We start from the raw sequence: 22,419 nt of genomic DNA, 5'->3' as shown, positions 1-22,419 counted from the left end.
CAACCTGCAGTTGATGGGAAACTGCACCTAAATTTGGAATGGGAAAATGACATATTCGGATTTGCATTTTGAATGAACCACTCTGGCATCCACAGTACCTTTTTGTCTTAAGTGGAGCTTGGAGAAGTTGAAAAACATGGGATGAAGAAATAGAAGGGGGATGAAATAACACTTTTTGAGGGGTGACCACATGCCAACCCCTGTGCCAGGTGCATTATGCACAATATTTCATTTAATCTCATTTATTTCTTTTTGAATTCCATCTCCTCTACTCAGCTGTGACCAAAAACAAACCAGTTAACTTTTCTGAGACTTAGTTTTGTCATCTGTAAAATGGGAATGATACCGATTCTTACTTTACAGGGAGTTTTTGAGGGTCCTTGAGAAAAGCAGTGAAAGGGACTGTGTGACCCTAGCAAATGTGAGCTTATTTGCACAAACTTCTCTGATGCTTATGATCAACATAACTGGTTAGGCATTTGTCATGTCCCACTTTTGTTAAATTTTAGATGTCCATCTACTGGACCTTGAGCTGCCTGCAGGCAGGGACTGTCATGACTTTATTCTCTGCAGTGCCTTGTGTGGTGCCTGTACAGAGCAGGTGGTCTATAGACACTTGTTGAGTCTGGGAAGCACCGGAAGCCCCTCCTAATTTCTTCTTACCTTCATCAGTTCTTGAAGTTTGGGGTCGCTGCGTGAGTTTGGATCCACCATCGTTCGCACTTCATTCTCCTCTTTAAAAAGAAAAGGAGGTCAGTGGGGGTGGTTCCACTCGACGGCATCAGGCCACCCCAAAGAACAAGAGGCCCACATACCCAGCATCGTGTCCTCAGGGTCCAGCTCAAAAGGGATCGGGCTGAGAGGCAGGTTGATGGCGTTCATGCCCTCCTCCTGAAGCTCTGACACTGCAAGGAGAAGGAAGCACAGTCACCTGACAGCAGGTAAGTGGCTCTCTAACAAATATGTTCTATACTGATACTGAGAAATAAAACCATGAAGGTTCGGTTTCAGCTGTGGCTTTGCCTGCAATTGATTCTCTACCTCTTCTTGCTAAAAGGACCAAACTGTCCCTTTCATCTCACCTTTTCCAACTATCACCGCATTCCCTCGGAGAAAACGGGAGATGTCTTCCTTCTCTCAGAAATGATCTCAGAATAAGTGGAAGTGAGGTGGACATTGACATCTTTCCTAAGTCTGCTTTTTGCCTCCTTGCTTGCTTTCTGGTCACGGCTGTTGACTGGATGAATGAGGTCACCACGTTAAGGCTACATTTATGTTGTAAGTCATCTCCATTCTCGGTTCAAGCCTTCTGTGACCTCTCTCCTGATTTGGCTTCCCTGAGGATTTTCTGATTATACTACCTCCCTCTTTCACCCCACCCCAGCCACAGCTTGAGAATGTCTCAGTCTGGCCTCTTCCCTGGGCTCTGGTCCCGTCCCTTCGGTCGTAATGAGCTGTGGGCCCCGGGGGTGGGCACCTTGCCTCTCTAGACCTGTTTCCTCAGCTGAACACAAAGAGCTCAACTGGATGACCAGCAAGTTCTTTTGTAGTTTCCAAAGCCTAGAAACCTACAATGCTACTTTCCTCAAGAAAAATAAAAATAGGTCAATGACCACTAAAGACTCCCAGCCTGATCCCTTCCCTGCACCCATCTCTCACATGAAGCATTAAAAAAAAAAAAAAATCCTACCACAAAATCAGAAGACTAGTTGTGCGATAGACACTGCTGAGTACTGACCTTGGATTACCTCTCCGAAAAGCAGTGACTTAAATCCTCTCACCTCTATTCAATTCTAGTTTGGATAATTACTTTTCACCAACTAAGCATAAAAAGACCATTTTCTCTGAAAGCGTTGGTCAGAAAAAGGTTCTTAAAGAGCTACCATGGCAGCTGCAATCAACCTTAATAGAAACAATGTCCCATCTTTCCATTTTATTCTATTTTTTATTGACTCTGGCCTCACCGATTGCCAGTATATACTTGCAAGAACTCTTAAGCACAAGGCAGCTGCTTACAAAGAGTTCTTTCATATTAGCAAACTCACTGATGGTTGCAGTTGGATGGAGAACGAGATTGCCTAACAAAGAGTGAAACACAGTCTACCCCAAAGAGACACAACTCGCATTATGAAGCTGGCATTTAGTCCCGTGGCTGTGGGCCCTTGACATTCATATGGCAGATCAGCCAGTCACCGTCTTGAATCTCCAAGTTCACAAACACCGACCACTCTATATAATTCTCCCTCATAAAACATAATGAAAAATATAAGCAATACCTTCAAGGCTTAAATGATTCTATAAGTATAGGGCTGCATTTGTTTTCTAGCAAAGAACTGATTCCTTAGACTTCTGTAATTTCTTCTAATATTCCTCGTAGGACTGGCAGCTTCTTTTCCAGGCTGTTTCTCACCAAGAAGCAAGATTTCCATTACTTAACAAGCACTGCTGTGCAAACAATGGGCAGTGGAAATAAGGTTACGCTTAAAGGTGGGTGCAGGCTGGTCTTACTGGATAGAGAATAAATTAGCTGCAGACCAGGACCTTCTCTATCTGCATTCTCCCCCAGGTCTGTGCTGTCTAAGATGATAGCCATTAGCCATATCCGGCTATTTCAACTTAAATGAATTAAAAATTCAATTTCTTAGTTGTACCTATCACATTTCAATTGCTCAATGGCACACATGTAGCTAGTGGCTACCATACTAGATAGCACAGATGTAGAAGGTTTCCACCATCACAGGAAATTCAACTGAATGGTGCTGTCCTAGGTGAGCTCATATATCTAAAGGCTGATGTTCACATTTAAATCTCCAGCCTAGACTTGATCCTGAGCTTCAGGCTTACTCGATGTCTCCTCTCATGTCTACTAATAGAGGTTTTAAATTTACACGTCCAACACAGAACTCATGATTTTCAATACCCTTACTCCCACCATAACAACAATGATACAAGACTGTTCTTCCCCTGTTCTTATCCTCCTTAATAAATGGCCCCACCATGTATACAGTGGTTTAAGACAAAATCCGAGGAATCATCTTTAACTTTTTTTTTCTCATCTTTTGTAGCCAATGCATAGGTAAGTTCTGTGAGCTCCATCTCCAAACCAGGACCCAATTCCAACCACTTCTTACTACTTCTACCACTACTACTACTTCAGCCTGGTTCAGGTCATCTTTCACCTGGACAACCAGAGCTACCTTCTAACCTATCTGCTTTCTGATGCATATTCCCTACCTCTGTCTACTTTGTATAGCAAATCAGAACGATATATAAAGACATAAATAGGATCATACATTCTCATGCTTTAAGACTTCCCGTGGCTTCTCATCACACTCAAAATAAAACCCCAGCTCCTAAGACCTATAAGACTCTCTGATTAGCTTCCTGTCTCCCTCTCATTTTATTTTCTTCAAGCACTCATGATCTGAAATTATTATTTACATGTCTATTATCTATCTCCCCCCACCAGGAAATAAGCTGTGGGAAGAGTGGCCCTTTTTCTCTTATTTACTATTAGATCCCCAAAGAGGAGCCAGACTTCCTAGCTTCAAATCCAGAATCACTAGCTATATGATCTTGGGCAAGTTCAGCAGCCCCTTATACCTCAGTTTCCTTATCTGCAAAATGAGAATGATAATATTGCCTACTTCCTAGGGTTGTTAAGAAGATTAAATGAGTTAATACTTGTAACACGCTTAGAAGAGTCCCTGGTGCCTGGTAAGAGCTATGTAAATGTATGCTATTATTATTAATTAAAACACTACCTCATGCACAGTAAGCACTTAAGAACTATTTGTTAAATAAATGAATAATCAAAACTGTTCAGATCATCCTTCAATAGCACAAATTACGAGTTGAAGCACAATTTGCCAAAGCAGTACATAGAGTGCAAAGAAGGATTTCAGCTTGTCCTCAGGAAAAAAATTATATTTTGGCCTGACCCTGTGTATATGTGTGTGTGTGCACATGTGCGCATGTGTACCTTTCGGAGGCAACATTTTCAGCTTATGTTTTGTAAGGAGAGAAAAGCCGCATCTCTCCCAAGACTGTTGTACAGCCAGAGCCAACTTGTGACTATAGAAATATTTACACCTCTAACATGTGACTAGAAATGCAATCTTCACAGCCAGGACTCCTAAAGGCAGGTCTGAAAGGGATCTTTTTTTAACGTGAAGATCATTGTTAAAAATGTTTTCAGATGAAAAACCCCCAATCAGAAACACTCCCCTCTGCCCAGCCTCTTTAATTCACTCAGAGAGACAAAACAAACCCGAAAAGAAAAGCTGAGATGTGTTTGCAACTGGAAATGTTTTTTGCAGGAAATGATTTGGTACAGGAACATCATTCCTGTCCCATTAACTGCTGACTCGGAGCCAACTGTTTGTAAAAGTGAATATGCAAACTGCCCAGTTCAGGCCTGGCCCCTGCCCCATGAGGCCGCATTAGTGGCCACTTTCCCAAAACAGCCCGCCTGCTTTGGAGGTTTCATTTCTATTAAACCAAAGCAGGAGCCAGCAGAAGCCCCTCACCAATCCTGCACTCTGAAAAAGAAAGAGCTGCAATTGAATTTTCTCGGCATAGAATATAAATATGATGTTTATCCCTCGAACCTCCTCTAACAATCTAAAACTAGGTCTGAATGTGCAGCCTTTGGTGTCTCGCAGTGCCATTAGTCATAACTTAATAAACAGATTAAATGCCCAGCTGAAGGTCGGCTTGGGAAAGCAGGGTGATTGCCTTAACTCCTGAAGCGCTCGCCATGAGAAACGGGGCTTTGGCTTTTTTTGGAAAATGAAGTCTGGCTCTGAGTCCAGCTGTGCAGCAGAAAAAGTACATGGATGGGCTTTGGAGTTTGAAGGGGCTGGATTTAAATCCTTCAATTTTTATCAGCTGTGGGACCTTATATGAGTGACTTAACCTGAAATTCAGTATAAAATAATTCTCTATGAAAAAAGGATGGATATAGCTGACACTGAGGGTTTCCTCCCCAATATTTATTTTACTCTTTTTCCCTGCTGTAAGAATCATCATTTTGTTCCAGTGTATATCCCTCCCTCCTTTGCCTCTATGTGAGATGCTGATTGGTTTAAGCTAATCATGATAATCTCAACTTCTTTAGCAGTGATTGGCTCAAGCATTGTCATATGATACAGTTCTCACCAATGAGCTGTGAAGGGAAAGTTTTAGACGCTTCTAGAAGTTTTCCTCCATTTTAAAGAGAGGCCCATGAATGAGAACAAATCTTTCTCCTTCTAACCATTATTGTATCAGGATGTTATGCCTGGATTTGCTGCAGCCATTTTGTAGCCATGGGGTGAATCAGCCCAAAGAAAAAGCTAATATATAAAGTTGGCAGAAAAGAAAGAAAGGAGGAGGTTCTTGCTGATACTGTTAAGCCACCATCCCTAAAGCCACCCTAGCTTGATATGTCTTGTTACAAGAGATATATTAATTTCTCTTATTGTTTAAGCCAGTTGAGTTGGCATTTTCTGGGATTTGGATTCTGAACTCCCCAAATGATACAGTGGACACCAGGATTATAAAGTTCATGGATGAATACAGTAGATCTGTAATGAATGATAATTTTCCTTTTTTCCCATGAGAAACAGAATAGCTGCAGGCATCTCTTACATTCCAGAAATAGGTATAAGGACTCGAACACCAGGCAGAAAACAAGTACGGAGGGAAGAACGGACAGAGGATTCTAAGAGTGTAAAAGGGTCCATTTATGCAAGGCCAGTAATTTCATTCATTCAACCAATAAACATTACTGGGCATCCTCCTCTGAAGCAGACCTTGTGCCAGCATGGGAGATAAGGCTGTGGAGATTGGACATGGGTCTCCCTCAATCTGCTCATAGGTGAGTGAGGCAGGCACATAAACACAACATGCAGTATGCTGCACTCAGTAGTGAGTGACATGCAACTGGAGGGCCGTGGGGGCTCAGGAGAAACAGGCTGACTTTGGATGGGAAAGACAGGGAAGGATTTCCAGAAAGGGGGACATTTGAGTTGAACTTCAAAAAACATAAATTTTCATCTGACACAGGTGCCTCACAAAAGGCATGCATATTGTAAAAACAGCAAAGTATGGAGAAATAGGGTATGTATTAAGAGGCTGGTGCTTATGTTTGAGCACCAGGAATGTAGGGAGAGCGCAGGGGAAAAGTGGGGAAGGAACAGAGGGGCAAATAAGTAGGTGGGGTCCAGAGTGTAAAGAACTGTGAACTTATCTATTCTCTAGTACTCCCTGGACCATGCTCCCTGTGTCCACAGATAAAAACAAACAAACAGCATACCAAGGAAGGGCAAGAGAATAGCTAGGATGTTTTTTCTCCTTCAGTGCAAGTGGGGCCCAATGAGATATTTAGTCTGTTCTAGATCCTTATCAGGATTTGGATGATGGATTTCTGGTCTTTTTGAATGCTAGTAAAGCTCCCTTAATTTCTAAATGGCTCAAGGGCTGTCAAAGAAGATCTTGGCAGCTAGAGAGAACTACATTGTCTGATAAGCAAATCTCAACAATTTTTTCTTTATGTGAAAAATTAACCTGAAAGAACATTTACCAAAAAACTACAGCTAACATCATATTTAATGGTGAGAAACTAGATGTTTACTCCCTAAGACTGGGAACAAGGCAAAGATAGCTCCTTTCACCATGCCTATTCAAAATCACACTAAAAATTTTAGCTAATACGATATAAGAGAAGGAAATAAAAGGTATACAGGTTGGGAAGAAATAAAACCATCTTTGTAGATGACATGATTGTAGAAGATCCCAAAGAAATGATCAAAACAAAACAAAACCCAAATTCCTAGAACTGGTAAAGTGCAAGATATGAGGTTAATATACTAAAGTCAATTGTTTTCCTATATACTAGAAATGAATGATAGGAATTAGAATTAAAAAAAAAAAATTTCGGTAGCATCAAAAAATGCAATACTTAGATATAAATTTAACAAAATATGTATAGGGATATGCAGAAAATTATAAAACTCTGATGAGAAAAATCAAAGAAAGTCTAGGTAAATGGAGCGATTTTCAGTGTTCATTCATTGGAAGGCATAATATCGTTAAGATGTTACATCTTTTCAACTTCATTTATAGATTCAATGCAATCTCAGTCAAAATCGCAGCAAGATATTTTGTAGATATTGACAAACTGATTCTAAAGTTTATAAAAAAGAAGGCAAAAGACCCTGAGTAGCCAGCACAATACCAAGGAAGAATAATAAATTTGGAGGATTGGCATTATTAGACTTTGAGACTTACTATAAAGCTATAGTAATCAAGATAGTGTGGTATTGGTGAAAGAATAGACATGTAGATCAATGGAACAGAATAGAGAACCCAGAAACAAACCCGTACAAATATATTCAACTGATCTTTGACAAAAGAGCAAAGGCAATTCAATGCAGTAAAGACAGCCTTATCAACAAATGGTGCTAGGAAAATTGGGCATCCATATGAAAAAATTTAATGTAGACATAGACCATACACTTTTCACAAAATTTAACTCAAAACGATCACAGACCTAAATATAAAACAATACTATAAAGTTTCTAAAAAGAGCACAGGAGCAAATCTATGTGATTTAGGGTTTGGCAATGAGTTTTTACATACAACATCAAAAGGACAATCGGTGAAAGAAAAATTGATAACATGGACTTCATTAAAATTTCTACTCTGCAAAAGATATTGTGAGGAGAATGAAAAGACTAGCCATGAACTAGGAGAAAATATTTACAAAACACATACCTGATAAAAGACCCGTATACAAAATATACAAAGAACTCTAACTGAACAATAAGAAAACACAGCTAAAAAATGGGCAACAGATCTGAACAGACAGATCACCAAAAAAGATATACGGATGGCAAATAAGCATATGAGAAGATGTTCAACATTATTTGTCATCAGGGAATGACAAAACAACAATGAGAGATCACTACCCATTTAATTTAAATGGCTAAAATCCAAAAGATAATACCCAATGATGTGAAGCAACAGGAACTCTCATTCATTGCTGTTGGGAATGCAAAATGGTACAGCCATTTTGGAAGACAGTTTTATAGTTCCTTACAAAGCTACAGTCTTACCACATAATCCAGCAATCATGTTCCTAGGTATTGACTCAATTAATTTGAAAACACATTCACAAAACACCCTGCATGTGAATGTGTGTAGTAGCTTTATTCTAAATTGCTCAAAACTAGAAGCAATCAAGATATCCTTCGACAGGCTAACTGATAAATTGTGGTACATCCATATGATGAAATAATATTTTGTGATAAAAAGAAATTAACAATAAAGCCATGAAAAGATATGGAGTAACTTTAAATGTACACTTCTTAAGTCGAAGAAGCTATTCTGGAAAGGCTACATAATGTATGATTTAATTATTTGACATTTGGAAAAGGTGAAACTATAGAGACAGTATGATCGCCAGGGGTTTGGGGGCAAGGCTGAATAGACAAAGTACAGAAAAATTTTAACATGTTGAGAATGTTCTGTATGATACTACAATTGTGGATACATGATTGTATGGAGTTGAACTTTGTGGTGCAAGAAGTAAACCTTAATGAATGTAAACTTAAAAAAGTCATTTAGGAGGTTGGAGATTCAAGGATGGAATGTAGACGTGGTGATAGACTCTAATTGTATTACAAATGGATGAGACCACCTCATTGAAGGTTAGAGGAACAGTGCTGACCTAAGCATCACTGGAAATAAGTGGCATCTGTGAAACCAAAGGCAAAAGGAACTGCACATAAGCACTGTATTCTAGTTAATAATTTCACATGGGGATATGGGTTAACAATTCTGATATTGCTATACATGTATACTGGAACTGAACAATTAAGTAAATGGATGGTGGATGGTAGAAACCAGGTTTCTCACTGTTAGACTGGGAGGTTACAGGGAAGCAAGTGGAAAGGCTAGGATGATCCATGTGGTAATAGATTAGAGTTGGAGACATCAACAAGAACTCATATTTAATATAGGTACAGATGATTACATATAGAAATATTTAGAGATATGTGTTAGTACTACGGGTTAGTATACACATATATGTCCTTGCTGTTAGCTAAGAAGGCCTAAAAGAAATGACAGTCCAATAGCAGTAAACATAGCTAGTACCCAGACCTTGATTTCTAGTAGATTTTTATTCTCTAATAAAAGGAACCAGGGATCCTTATAAAAATGGCTGATTCTATGACTAGAAAGGAAAAATACAGGAAATATACAATGTGAGTCTGGAAACAGAAAGTAAGGAAGCTGAAACAATTTGAGCAACAAAATAAAGTAGTATTGGATTATAAACCAAACCACAAAATAAGTATCCATAAATCCATACTGATATAAATGACTGAATAAACTAATAAGTGGAGAGAGGAGACACATCTTCTTTGCAGAATTCCAAATAACTTATGTAGATCCTGTGCCCTCAAAGAGAGAGAACATAAACCCCCACTCTTTAAATGTGGGATCTGCAGAGTGACTCCCTTCTCAAGAGTGCAATATGGAAAGGAGGAATGAGAGTAACTTTATAGTAGAGAAACCTGACAAACACTACCTCAGTCAGATGATCACAGCCAACATCACAGTCATAAATCGTGGGATTTGATGAGATGTGATGAAAACAGCACTTCTGTGATCTTCCTTCCCAAAATCCATAACCCTAGCCTAATCATGAAAAAAAGCATCAGACAAATTCCAGTAGTGGGACATCCTAAAAAATACTGCATTAGTACTCCTCAAAATTTTCAAGGTCATCAAAAACAAGAAAAGTCTGAGAAAATGTCCCAGCCAAGAGGAGCCTAAGGAGATGTGATGGCTAAGCATAATGTGGTGTCCTGCATGAGATCCTGGAACAGAAAAAGAACATTAAGTAAAAACTAAGGAAATATAAATAAACTATGGACTTTAGTTAATAATATATCAATGCTGGCTCATGAATTGTAACAAACGTACCGTACTAATGGAAGATGTTAGTAAGAGGAAAAACGGTGTGGGGCATATGGAACTCTGCATTATCTTTGCAGTTTTCCTGTAAATTTTAAACTATTGCAAAAATAGTCTATTTTTTAAAAAAATCAACCCAAATTTACTATTTTTCAAACTACACGTAGTGTTCACTGGGGAGAAATCCATGATTTTAAGGAACACATATGTTCTCTTCCATCCCCAAGGAGACAGAGGTAATTTATCCACATCAGCTGAGCCCTATGGAAGCATTTGTACAGGAGGCAAAACACAAAGACCATTTCAAAGCCCTACAATGCAACCTGTATTCATTCCCAAGTGAAAGCCAGGTTTCTAGGAACAAGTGCATGGTTGGTTGTTTGTTTCCAGGGCTGAGAATGGGAAGACAGGGCTTCCTCATTACTTGGAGGTCTGGTAGGGTCATTTCTGCTTTCCCAAAAAGGGTTCTGTCCTACCATCTGTGCAACCATCACTGAAGGTACAGTGCTCTCTTTAATAATCATTAATTTCTGGAAATGATGTCTATCCCTGGTCCCTGATTAGGGTCTTCACACCATGGACTTTTATATTAGTTTTCTATTGCTGTAGTTACAAATTACCATAAAGTTGGTGGCTTGAGACACCACAGATTTAATAACCTTATGGTTCTATAGGTTAGAAGTCCAACATGGGTCTCACTGGACAAAATCACTTTGGTGGCAAGGCTGTGTTCCTTTCCGAAGGCTCTAGGTGATGATCCATTTTCTTACCTTTTCTAGCCTCTAGAGGCCACCTGTATTCCTTTGCTTGTAGCCCTTCCTCTGTCTTTAAACCAGCAATGGAGGGGAATGTCAAATCCTTCTCACATTGCATTACTCTGACAGCTTCAACTTTTAAGTACCCTGTAAGTACATGGGGCTACTAGAATAATCTCTTCATTATAGAGGTTACCTGATTAGCAACCAAAATTTAATCAGCAACTTTTATTTGCCTTTTCCATGTAAGATAACATTCACAGATTCCAAGGATTGTGACCTGGACATCTTTGGGGGCCATTATCCTGCCTATAACAGCCTCTCTGGTTAAGGGGACAAGTTCTGTTCTCAGTACTCATTCTTGCCTACAACATGTGGGTTCCTTTTTCTTCTGTGTGAGATTGCCAAAAGAAAATGAAAATCTCAACCCTCTCCACCTCAGCCTTTAAACCAGAGGAGTCTTATTACTTTTAACTAAAAGGATACTTGATTCAGCAGCCATAGTACATGAGCATCAGGTAAATATGGGAGTCAGCCCATGGTGGCCTCAGCAGACTGTCAGGGTCTCACCATACTCCCCTCTACTTGATACAGCTGTTATGCACCAGGCTCTGACATCTAGCCCTTGGAGTGAAGCCAAAAAAGGGAACTTAGAGGCTAGTGTTGTAATGAGAGCTGACAGGGGATCTACAGTCCTGACTCTTATCGTTTCCATGAGAGTCTTTGTCTTGGTCAGTTTTATAGTCTCTGCAGAGTTGGAAGGCTGCCAAGGCTGGACATTTATTCATTGTTCAGCCAAGCACATGATTCAACTGCCCTCCAATTGCCAGTAAGCACAGAGGGAGATGGATGTGCCATTGGCTAGCTTTGGGCAGTCAAAATAATCTGAATTGAAACATTGGTGGAGGTCTCAAGTAAACCATGGGAGTTTAATTAAAACACTGCACAGGCACAGAGGGTCTTCACCAAATACATTACTGTTCTTTGTCTTTTGCCATTATCTCTTTAGATTAAGAACCAGAACCATTTCCTTGGTTTTAAAGGTCTGCTCCTACTTAAGCAAAAGATGGTGTGGATATGCCATCCTGGGAGTCTATAACAGAAAATGCCAAGCCATTGTGCATATGTGTGCATCTGTGTGCCTCCATGTACCCTAAGCACTTGTAACAGCCTTGAGGAGTACACAGAGCTTGATCTGGGATGCTGGCTAATTATGTGTGAAGGGTAGCTACAACGAACGACCAGGACAGCCAGTGTAGAACTGGCACTATTTCTTCCATTCATAAACATGTGTGGACATCTCTGGTGCCAGGGGCTGGGTCAAGAGCTATGGATACAAATATAAATAAGTACTTCTTTTCTGGGGTAAGTAGGTTCCTGAAAGGCAGCCTCTGAGTGGCCCTCAGAGCCCAGCACAGTGCCAGGCATACAACAAGCACTCTATAAGTGTTCAGAGGATGCTTTAGTTAGAGGAGGGAGGGAGGGGAAAGACTGGTACAGAAACTGCAATGCAATATAAGGACCTCCACCCAGTTCTGAACCAAGTCCTCAGAGCAGAGTGCCTTTCTAAGGTAGAAGAAGCAATAGAGGAGCATGTGGGGGACGCAGAGGCCACCAGAAGGCCAGTAGGGCCCCAGGCACCCGGTGTGCTTGGATTTATCTTTGGGTATCACCTGAGTCAAGTGTCTTCATTTCATTCTCTGTGGCTCTTTGACCTTCCTGTCTATATCCTCATTTATAAATCCTGAACAGCCAGTCACTTATTTTTGCAGTGGCTCACTGCTGCATAAAAAATGCCACATCAAATATTAGTCCACTTGAATTCCTAAGTGGTGGCCTCCATTGAAACAAGGGCTCTGGGTGTAGCTGGTGAGTGAGCACAGCGTTGTGTTTTGTTTGGATCAATTCACTGGTCTATTCTGGGTTTGTCTGAAGGTCTGTCAGTGGTTTATCCTGAAGGAGTACAGTTTGTGTCAACTCTTGAAAATGAAGGATGATGATGGTGGTGAGAGAACACACACACTGCACTTCCTTTGTACCAGGTATGTAGATGTGGCACTTAAAAAAAAAGCTCATTTAATCTTCCAACGATTCAATAAGTAGGTACTACTATTATTCCCATTTGACAGATAAGGATACTGAGGCTCAGAGAGGTTATGTAACCTGACCCAGGCCACACAGATAGAGTGAAAGCCAGATTTGATCCCAGGCCAGCTAGCTCCAGGGTTTACATCCTTAACGCTACACTGTATATTGTTTCAGTTTTATATTAGAACATTTCTTTTTATTATTATTTATGCCTACAGCACCTGGTCTTCCTAGGTGGTCTCCCATCCAAGTACTAACCAGGTCCAACCCTGCTTAGCTTCCAAGATCAGACATCGGGCTTGTTCAGGGTGGCATGGCCATAGACCATGGACCATGACTCTACTGAGGTGCAAACTCAGGACCTTCTGCGTGTAAAGCAGATGTGCTAACCACTACGTTATGGAACCACATCCTATATTAGAGCATTTTTAATGACCATGTCTAAAACATGGCCACTTCTGCATTCCCACATAAAGCCAGAAGGTCTCAAAGCCAGGTCTCATGGGGAAGAATCTTGTGTATGCTAAGTCCTATGGGTTGTCTGGTCACCCTATTAGGGCTCAGCCTCTGTAAGGACGGATTAAAAAGGTGGTGATATTTGAGCAGTATTTCTGTTTTTTTAAGTAATGGCTTGTTTTATTTCTGGCTAGAAAAGAAAAACATGCTTATTTAAGATAACTTTGAAAATATTAAAAAAAAAACTAAGAGAAAATCCTACTGCTTAGAGATAAAATGTTAACGTTATATTTTTTACAAGATTTTCTGTTTTCTACACACACACGTGCACACACACAAACATACTGGATAAACACATAGCCTTTTATAATATTACGTAATCTTATTATCTTTCCGTATGCCATCAAAAATATCACTTTCAACGGCTTCCTCAATCTCTCTTGAAGGTACGCACATATGCTACTTAATCGTTCCTTAACCGTGGGACATTTAGGTGGTTTCCAATCTTGGGGAGAAGTGGCTGAGTCTGGAAGGTTGAGTCAATTGCCAGCCATGGAAGAAGCAAATGAGAAGGGGTGGGCTGCAGAATCCTGTTCTTCAGATTATGACACTACGCCGCTGCCACTCAAAATACACATTTCCTTAACCCTGACTCTGAGGTGCCCGTGCTGGAGACTTGGCGATGAGCAGGATGTGAGTCCTGGTCCTGACCCTGCTCAGGTCTAGTCTACAGGATGCCAGGCAATGGTGGGTGGGCAGGTTGCTTTCACCGGAGCACAGCACAATCTTGAGGAAACTTCTGAAAACAGGGGACAGGAGGTAACCCGAGCTGATCTCCTGCCACCAGCCAGGCCCTATGCCGAAGGTTTCTGTTTATTATTCATCACCTACAACACTTTTGGAGAGGAGACACCTTCTTCTCGGGGACAGAGCTGAAGTTTTAGAACTAGTTCATCACCACACCATCGTGATCACGGTGCTGAGAGAAGCCTGGGAATCCTTCATCTGATAGAATGAGGACTTGTAAAATGTACTCATTCCCTTCCTCCTACTCTTAAACACTGATTGAGCACCTGCCGTATGCCATACACTATTCTAGGAAATATCTAACCCTTGTCCTAGGAGCTCAGTTCTATATACCTAGAGTCTGAGTGGGCTGTGGGCTGACACAGGCATGGCTCCAGGTGACAAGGGAGCACCAGGCTAGCCTTGCACTGCCAGGAGGGACCACAGAGGGCTTCATAAATAAGGTGGTATGAGACCCTTTTGTAGGCAGGACAGATCTCTGTTCTCTCCATCTCACTTACCACCATTTGTAAATATACATCTGTATGTATATCTGAAGACCTCTGTCTCCATTATTTTGAGTGCTCCAAGAGGATTGAGGCCTTGCCCACCACTGCACTGCCAGTACCTGCCACACGATAAGTGCTTAATGTGCATTTACTGAATCAATCAATAGTGTGGCAACGCTGGGCTCTGAGCAGTCCTCCCCTTCCAGCAGGGTTCCCGGCCAAATAAACGGCTCTACCTCCTACATCAGAGCCAAACACTAAACTTGGGTGGGTCTGGGCTTTAAGAAGAGAAAGATAAGGAACTGGAGGCAGTAAAACAGAAAATAGAGAAAATGTGTGCTAGTTCTGAGTATAAGGGTCTGAGTCACTTAGTTGGAAGCATTTTTACTTCCTGTCCCAAGCTGGAAATCTGGGGACCATCACATTAGAAGTAAAAATATGCTGCCAGACATTGTGCCTCACAAGAGCCATTGCAGCGCCCTGTTGTTTTGTTTTTTTTTTCTAAACCAACAATCCATGTTGACAGCAAATCTGTACAGAGAACCTATTAAAAGAAATTGTAGAAAATCGGAGATGCTTTAACTGTCTGTCTGGCATCCTGCTGATTGCATGCCTGACACTTTCACTGTAGCTTCCTTTTGTACAACTTCCCATTTAATTCAATTCCATGGATAATTATTGAGTCTTGACTATGTGCAAGGCAATGCATTGGGGGCCTCATTCCAGTTTCGTCTTCCAGGCCCAGAGCATAATTTAACTTATGGACAAAAATTACCATGCACAACAGAAGCATAGAGCGACAGAGGCCACCAGAAACTGTACAGACTATTTTAAACAAAGTAAGTTTTTACCCATGTGAGCAAGTGCGGGATAGCTGGTACCATGCACTTATTCATTTGCTTAAATAGTCATTAAAAGCACTGCCGAGCAACTTTACTGGCCCCGGCCTGTGCTGGATCCTGGGGTCAAAGGGATGAATAAGACTCTGCCCAGAATACAGCATGGTACCTTGTGGGAACCAAAGCAGTATCACTTAGCTCATCTGGCAGTGGAAATCAGAGAGGACTTCTTAAAGGAGATGCTTCATTTGCTTCTTAAAGTAGAAGCAGGAGGAGTTCGCCAGAGAAAGAGGGAGCAAGACATGTGAAAGAGCTGGCATGTTTTGGGGAAGATTGCTAAAGATTAATGCTTCTATGGGGTGTCAAAGTTAAGCCAAGGGCTAGAACACAGAAAGTGTGGATTTAATCCTGAAAACAATGGGAAGCCACTGAAGGATAAGAAAAGCAGAGTTATGTGAGTTTGCAGGATGCTGGGGAAAGGTTCCCTAGTGTTCCCACCTAAGCAGAAGTCTTCCTGGGATGGGACGTATACCGGCATAAGGCAATCTGAGCTGGCCTGGGCTCTGGCCAATCCATGGGAGATTTTGGATTAATCCCAGCTCTGCCTCTTACTTAACTTTCTTCCTTTCTGAATAAGAGTCACAATCAATAAGCTCACAGGTTTGTAAAAGTGTAGATAACATAACACACACACAATGCCCAGCCTAGTAGGACATGCCTTAGTAAGCTTCAGTAAGCTGTCAGTCTACCCTTCCTCACATTTCCCAGTGAGTGTGTATCAGCACCAGGGGAGAGAGGGATTGCTCAGAGATGATCTAATGAAACAAGAATGACTTTGGCAAGCTGAGAGAGCTCAAGAGCAAAATTGGAGAAGACTAAGAAATGATGACCTATCCCCTTGTCTTGGGTTTCAAACAGATAGAAAGGATAGTGATAGAATAGAAAAAGGCCCATGAAATGTTTTACAAAGCAGGACATTTTGGAGCTAGTGGCATGGTTGGAGGAAAAATATTTTATGGATGTTATGTAGACTGGAAGGTGGATCCTGGAAGAAGGTGGGTACCGCGTGGAGATGGCAGTCGGGGTGACAGCGGTGGTGGTTTCAATGGGTAGTAGTGTAGTCAGGCACTAGTGGTGATTGGTTTCGATGAATTTTCGTAGGTGGAGAAACATGGTGCTCAATACCCATAGCCCCTAGATTGCGGCATGTAAATAATGATGCCATCTTCCATTAAAAAGAATCAAGGCTCCTTGGAGAAATGGATGATTCTAGATCTGAGGCAAAAAATATACAAAATGAACCTGAAACAACTTATTGTCAAAAACCAACAAGTTATGAATTTCTTCTAGGTCAGGTCGTATCAAAGAGGCTTCTACTGGCCAAAGACAGAAAAATTAGAGCACCAATAAGGATAATAACTAAAATGGATTGAAACACATTGAATATATTTAAATCCACGAGTTCATAATGATACTAGAAAAAGAAAAGAACACCTCTCTCATCACCTCTGGAAGATGCTAAGAAAACCACTCATTTTGAAAACTGGTAAACAAAAGAAAAAAGCTTATATTTTTTCCTGTCATTCTAAATCAAATAGTAACTGTGGCTGACTAAATACTTGAGGGAAAGTTTATCTTTACAAACCATGTTATCTAATAAATGATGATGTAATAAATGAATTAGGATATAACCATTTGGAAACCCCTAACGAATTAATGTATCTAGGCAATGATCACTAATGGCTCCTCATGAATGAAGAACAACAAAATGTAATGCCTCCCCTTGCCTCCAACCACCACAGAGACACACTGCCACCAGTCCTAGAGCTACCTACCGATTTTCAGGAAATGCAATTATCAGAAGAACATGTTAACTGACACCATTAAGATACAACTAGCAAAATATAGACTGTGGGACACTCTCTAGATTTCTTCAATAAATATATTTCAAGGAATACATGGACCACATTTTGATCCTGACTCCAACAAATTGTAAAAATGATAAATGAAATCATCAAAATTAGAAGACTAAATAACTGAAGATGTTAAATTACATTTTTGTCTACATGTCATATAATTGTGCTTTAAAAAATAATTCTTATCTTTAGGAGCTAGAACTGAAATATGTATACTGAAATGATATGTCTGGAATTCACTGTGAAAGAATTTTCTGGCAGGGGCTGAGGGTCAGATGGGAGGTATAAATGAAACAAGATCGGCCATGGATTAATCATTGTTGAAAAGGGTGATGGGCTCATTGAGGATGTATTACACTATTTCTTCCTACCTTTGTATAAGTTAGACATTTTCAACAGTAAGATTTTGATTTTTTTTTTCATGGTATTTAAGAACTACATTCTGAATGAGGGGAGCAAACCACAAGCTTGTTTTGTAAAATGAGACAGATCAGGGAAAGAAACTAAGAACAAGGTCAATCTGGAAAAAATAATGCAACTAACGTGGTAAGCATAGACTAATATTCTTAACATATAATGACTTCATTATAAAAATCCGTAATAACAGTCTACCAAAGCCCCTAAGGTGAGTTAATAAAATACATTAAGTGGCAAGTCGTATAAAGAAAAAAATATATATATATATATAAGTAACTAGTAAATATCAAGGAAAGTATTCCTCACCATTGGTCTCCATAGAGATGTAAATGAAACAATGAGATGCCTGTCAACAGCAGCCCAGGACCCTCTCAGCACCTTTCTTCCCTAGGCGTCTGCTCCACCCACCACCCCAATCAATCAAAGGGCAAACACCAGAGCTGCTTAGGAGCAATCCAGGAGTCAAAACCTCTGGATCTCTTAAAGTCTCCTGCTTTCCTCCCAGAGTTGCTATTCTCTCTGGCTGGGACGTTCAACACAAATGCCTTCCCAGGGGTGCAAATGAGTGAATTTAGGGGTTTAAACATTCATCAGTTGGGAATTGGCTGTTAATCTGTGATGAAAGCATGGTAGACCCGAGGGGGTTCCGGGGAGCCAAGAAAACTCACTCCCCATGGCCATCCCTTGGGCTCCCATGTGGCTGAAATTTCCTCATGGCCACCCCTTCTCCTTTATTAGTTGTGGTCTTTTCAGAATTGGGATCAAGGAGCCCAAACTCTTGTAACCTTTAACCTGTAAACTCCATGGGGAGGCATTTCAGCCCAACCATAAACCCAAACAAGTGAATTTTCAAACCATGTTTAATTTGGGTAGAAACTGAGTGGAAAGTCTTGCCAAGAACTTGCATGTGCATCAATCAAAAGCCATTTCGATTCCTTTCTTAATCTATTTATTCCAAACTATTTGGGAGAATTGGAAAAGCCCATTAAGCATTACCGATTATGAGCTCTTAAAGATATCTGTCCTGTTCATATGGCTGTCACTAATGAGAATTACAACACCCTCTCTGCTCCAGCATAGAGTAGAAGCCAGGTGTTAAGTCTTAGGGAAAGCATTTAGCAGGCTAATAGCTCACAGAGGCCAAAAGCTTCTTTCTACGCTTTCAGAATGCATACTTAGATTTAGCATTGAGTAAGTGCAGAGGACAGCAAGCAGTGAAATTAGGTAGAGCTTTGCTTTCATGAGTCTTTCGTCCCTTTGTTTCTTTGTTCATCTTCACCTCCTCCCTCCATCCTTAAACATCTTACACACACACACACACACACACACACAATTCTCCCTCTCACCGTCCCTCCCTCCCCAGCTATCTCTAACAACAGAGCTAGGCTAATGCAGGTCAGGACCATATTAAAAAACCTTCCAAAGCAAGCAGAATGGGGAAGGCACCTACCATCTCAGAAGCCGAGACACCAGAGATGAGCCAGAAGCTGGCCAGGGCAACTCCAACAGAAAATTGCTCCCACGGTAGCATGTTCGACTTTGCCCAGGCTTTGACCTACCTTTAGGGCAAAGTGCCCCGCAGCCCATGGTCTAGGATTTCAGCCACAGTCATGGTATCTTGTGCCCAGAGCTGACCTCTCCCTGTGGTGGCCCACACCCTTCTGCTTTCAGGCTAATTTTCAGAGGTCTGGAGGTCTGCGAAGCTATAGGATCTTTTCAACCGTTTCCTGAGGAGAATGCTGCCTGCTCGACACAACTGTCAGCTCAGTACATCGGTTGAGAACAAGTGGCTGCCTATATAATTTAATATGATGCCACATGAGACTCATAGACCTGCTGCAAAACAAGCAGGATTCTGCCTCTTGCCTCTTGGCAACTGGAAATCTGGAGTTCCTGCTTGTTTCTGCTCAGCCTAGGTATATACCTCAAGTTACCTGTCAGAGCTGGGCACAGGTAAAGATTGGGCTGGGTATTTTTAAGGGGTCAACTGATGGGAGCCACTGAGAAGTCAGTGTCATCTGGGGGGATCTAAAATTTCTTAATCTACCCACAGATTCAAGGTCATAAGCATCTCCTCAGGCAGAGGCAAGTTATAGTTGCAGCTGGGTGACTCCAGGCAGCCCTGGACACATAGAGGCTATGCCGTGAGGACAGAGCATAGCCTTTTCTCAGTTATGGGGGAACCTGTCCTTTCAGGACAGATAACCTAAACCTGTAGTTAGATGGTGAAGATGTGAGGGCCTCTATATACGCATTAGAGGCATGAACTTAGAATTTTAGGTATGTGTTAAGGACAAGATAAACTTTCTTATATTTGAATACTTGTCACTGTGATCCTTTGGGTTTGTTGGCTGGTTGGTTTAATGCAAAGCCCTGCTGGGGAGGAAGGCCCTGGTACTGTGCACCTGTTTTACTTGTAGATAAAGCAGGGAAGTGACCTAGTACCAGCAACAGGCTAAACAGACTCCTCAAACACTGGGACCAGTTCACCTGTGCCCTGATGGAGTACCCCTGCGTAGACCCAGGATTGGTTCCCAAGATGCCAGATCTTGGGGCATTCAGCAGGGATGTCCACTACTGTGGTAAGTCCTCCAGGACCCTCTGCCAAAATCACCCTGCCCCAGGGGTGGACAGAAACTAGGCAAGGTAATAAGGAAGATGGTCCTGCCGAGAGTCAGTCCTAGGGAAAATCTCTGGGCTGGAATGAGGCACCACGCCATTCTTACCTCCTGCTGCAACTAACCCCAAACACCAAGGTATAGATTGTGCTGAGAGACAGTGCTGCAGAGGTGCTCAAGGATGCTCAAGAGCCCAGGAGCATCAGATACCTAGAAAGGGCTACAGACATGGTGCTTTGTGCACTCGAATGAAGGGAGTGGGTTAAGCTCCAGAGATTGACCTAGACCCTCCTCTTCAGTCCCCTCTAGTGGGCTGGCAGCACCAGTGATGGATGAGGTTATGTTGTTATCTGGGGGGGTGGGGGTGAGTAGCAGCAGGAGGCTATCTGGGGGTACTTTTCCCTTTTGGAAAAAGGTGCTACTACTCTAAGGCTCTGCAGACCACCCAAAAGCCCTAGGAGAAATCCTGGGACGTAATTACTATGCTACCCACGAACATTTGAAAACAGAGCCTTTTCCTAACCATCAGCTTTCTACTTATCATCTAAGAAGCATCATGTTCTTCAAATAGCCAATACCCAAAGTATGGAAATTCAGCTCACATTTTTTTATTAATAATTATTATGTGGCTGGGATTAAGGTGACCTTGCACACATTATCTCATTTAATCTATGGGATGCAGAATTTATAGAAGTGAATTTATGTCATACCTGCTGCCTAACAGATCAGAGCATGTAAAAGAGAAGTCTAGAAATAGCACTGTAGGACTGGACTAAAAGGTTCTGATTCACAGCAAAGGAAATTTAATTAAAGTATATAATGTCAATTACTGTCATTTATAATCATATTATACCTCCCCAGAAATAATACAGATATAAAAGTCTAGAGTTACCTGCATGTTTGATGTAAATAGGATGAAATTATCTAAGTTCTGAAAATGTCCAGATATCAGAAGGAAGAAAGTATCTCTACCTAGTCTCATGTGTCATCAAATTTCATTAGCAAAGGACATGAGCATCCAGCTACAAGGAAGCCCATCCCTCCTCTGAGAACAGGTCGTAAAGACTTTCAAAGGTGCCTAGAAATCTGGGCTTTAACAGGTCGTGACGTTTTTACATTCTGTAAATAATCATTCATTCCCTGATTGTTTTCACAAAGCCCAGGAGAGGCCAGAGAGCTGATGCTCTCACCCCATCCCGATCACTTTTTGGATTCTATATGGTGATAAGGACCAGATCATTTCATGGGGTAGCTTCAATGTCCAAGGGAGGGAAGGAACCACAGGAAAGCACCAGGGCAGAGAAAACATGGCACAACTGCCAAGCCACAGGTAGGTCTTAAAAGGTGGGCATCTAACACCCTACTACTTCATTCCCTTGTCCCTTAATCACTTTTGGAGTGTGCATTATTGCCAGATCCTGAGCTAAATAGTGGGGTCACTATGGAGAGCAAGAGAGCAACAAGGTCCTTGCATTCTTAGGGTTAAGGTGCATGGGGGAGACGATTGCTAACTTTAAAAATTTATAAATTCATAAATACAAGGTAAGCTCCACCAAGTCCTAGTTTCTGCATATCTAAAATGGGTTAATACTAAGGAATATCTATTCTGTGGGGCCACAGCAAAGATGAAATGAGGCAATATGTACAAAGTCCTTGGCTTAATACAAATCAATAAAAATTGTACAGCTACAACTATTACTATGATTACTACTAATGAGTGGCTTCACCAGTTACTAGTTCTGTGACCTTGGGCAATTTTATTTAACTTCCTCACATTTCAGGTTTTCCATCTGTAAAGCTGGATAACAAAAATTCTTAAAGAAAAAGATCAAATGAGTTAATATGTAGAAAGTGTTTGGAACAATGCTGGCACACAGTTAGAGTTTGATAAATGTTATTTGCTAGTAATGATTATTATTTTGCTAGAATCTTAAAATATCATATCAGCTCATAATATGCTCACAGTCTAGCCCAGGGTTTCTCAACAGAGGCACTATTGATGTTTTGGACTGGGTAAGTCTTTGTCGTGGGGAGGCCATCCTATGCATTGTAGGGTGTTTGGTAGTATC

General features: G+C 41.2%; 1 protein-coding gene, 1 long non-coding RNA gene and 1 pseudogene across 2 annotated transcripts in view; 1 reads left to right on the top strand and 2 right to left on the bottom strand.

Annotated features, from left to right (window-relative positions):
- Positions 1-22,419, bottom strand: part of PARVA (parvin alpha) — a 146,867-nt gene that overhangs the window by 53,252 nt on the left and 71,196 nt on the right. Inside the window, exons 2-3 of the mRNA XM_015596631.2 lie at positions 816-905; positions 664-734 (exon numbers count right to left, since the gene is read on the bottom strand). Coding sequence (XP_015452117.2) covers positions 664-734; positions 816-905 — 161 coding nt within the window. The remainder of the gene's footprint in view (positions 1-663; positions 735-815; positions 906-22,419) is intronic.
- On the top strand, positions 902-17,469 carry LOC112469255. The gene is made up of 3 exons (XR_003042581.1): positions 902-941; positions 12,657-12,763; positions 15,300-17,469. It is a non-coding gene; the product is annotated as an uncharacterized LOC112469255 (long non-coding RNA).
- Positions 13,019-13,134, bottom strand: LOC112469589 (annotated as a pseudogene).

The sequence above is a fragment of the Pteropus alecto genome, unplaced genomic scaffold (assembly GCF_000325575.1).
Source record: "Pteropus alecto unplaced genomic scaffold, ASM32557v1 scaffold461, whole genome shotgun sequence".
In the NCBI taxonomy this organism is placed as follows: domain Eukaryota; kingdom Metazoa; phylum Chordata; class Mammalia; order Chiroptera; family Pteropodidae; genus Pteropus; species Pteropus alecto.
The sequence above is the reverse complement of the archived record's forward strand: the minus strand, read 5'-3'. Positions and strand labels throughout refer to the sequence as shown.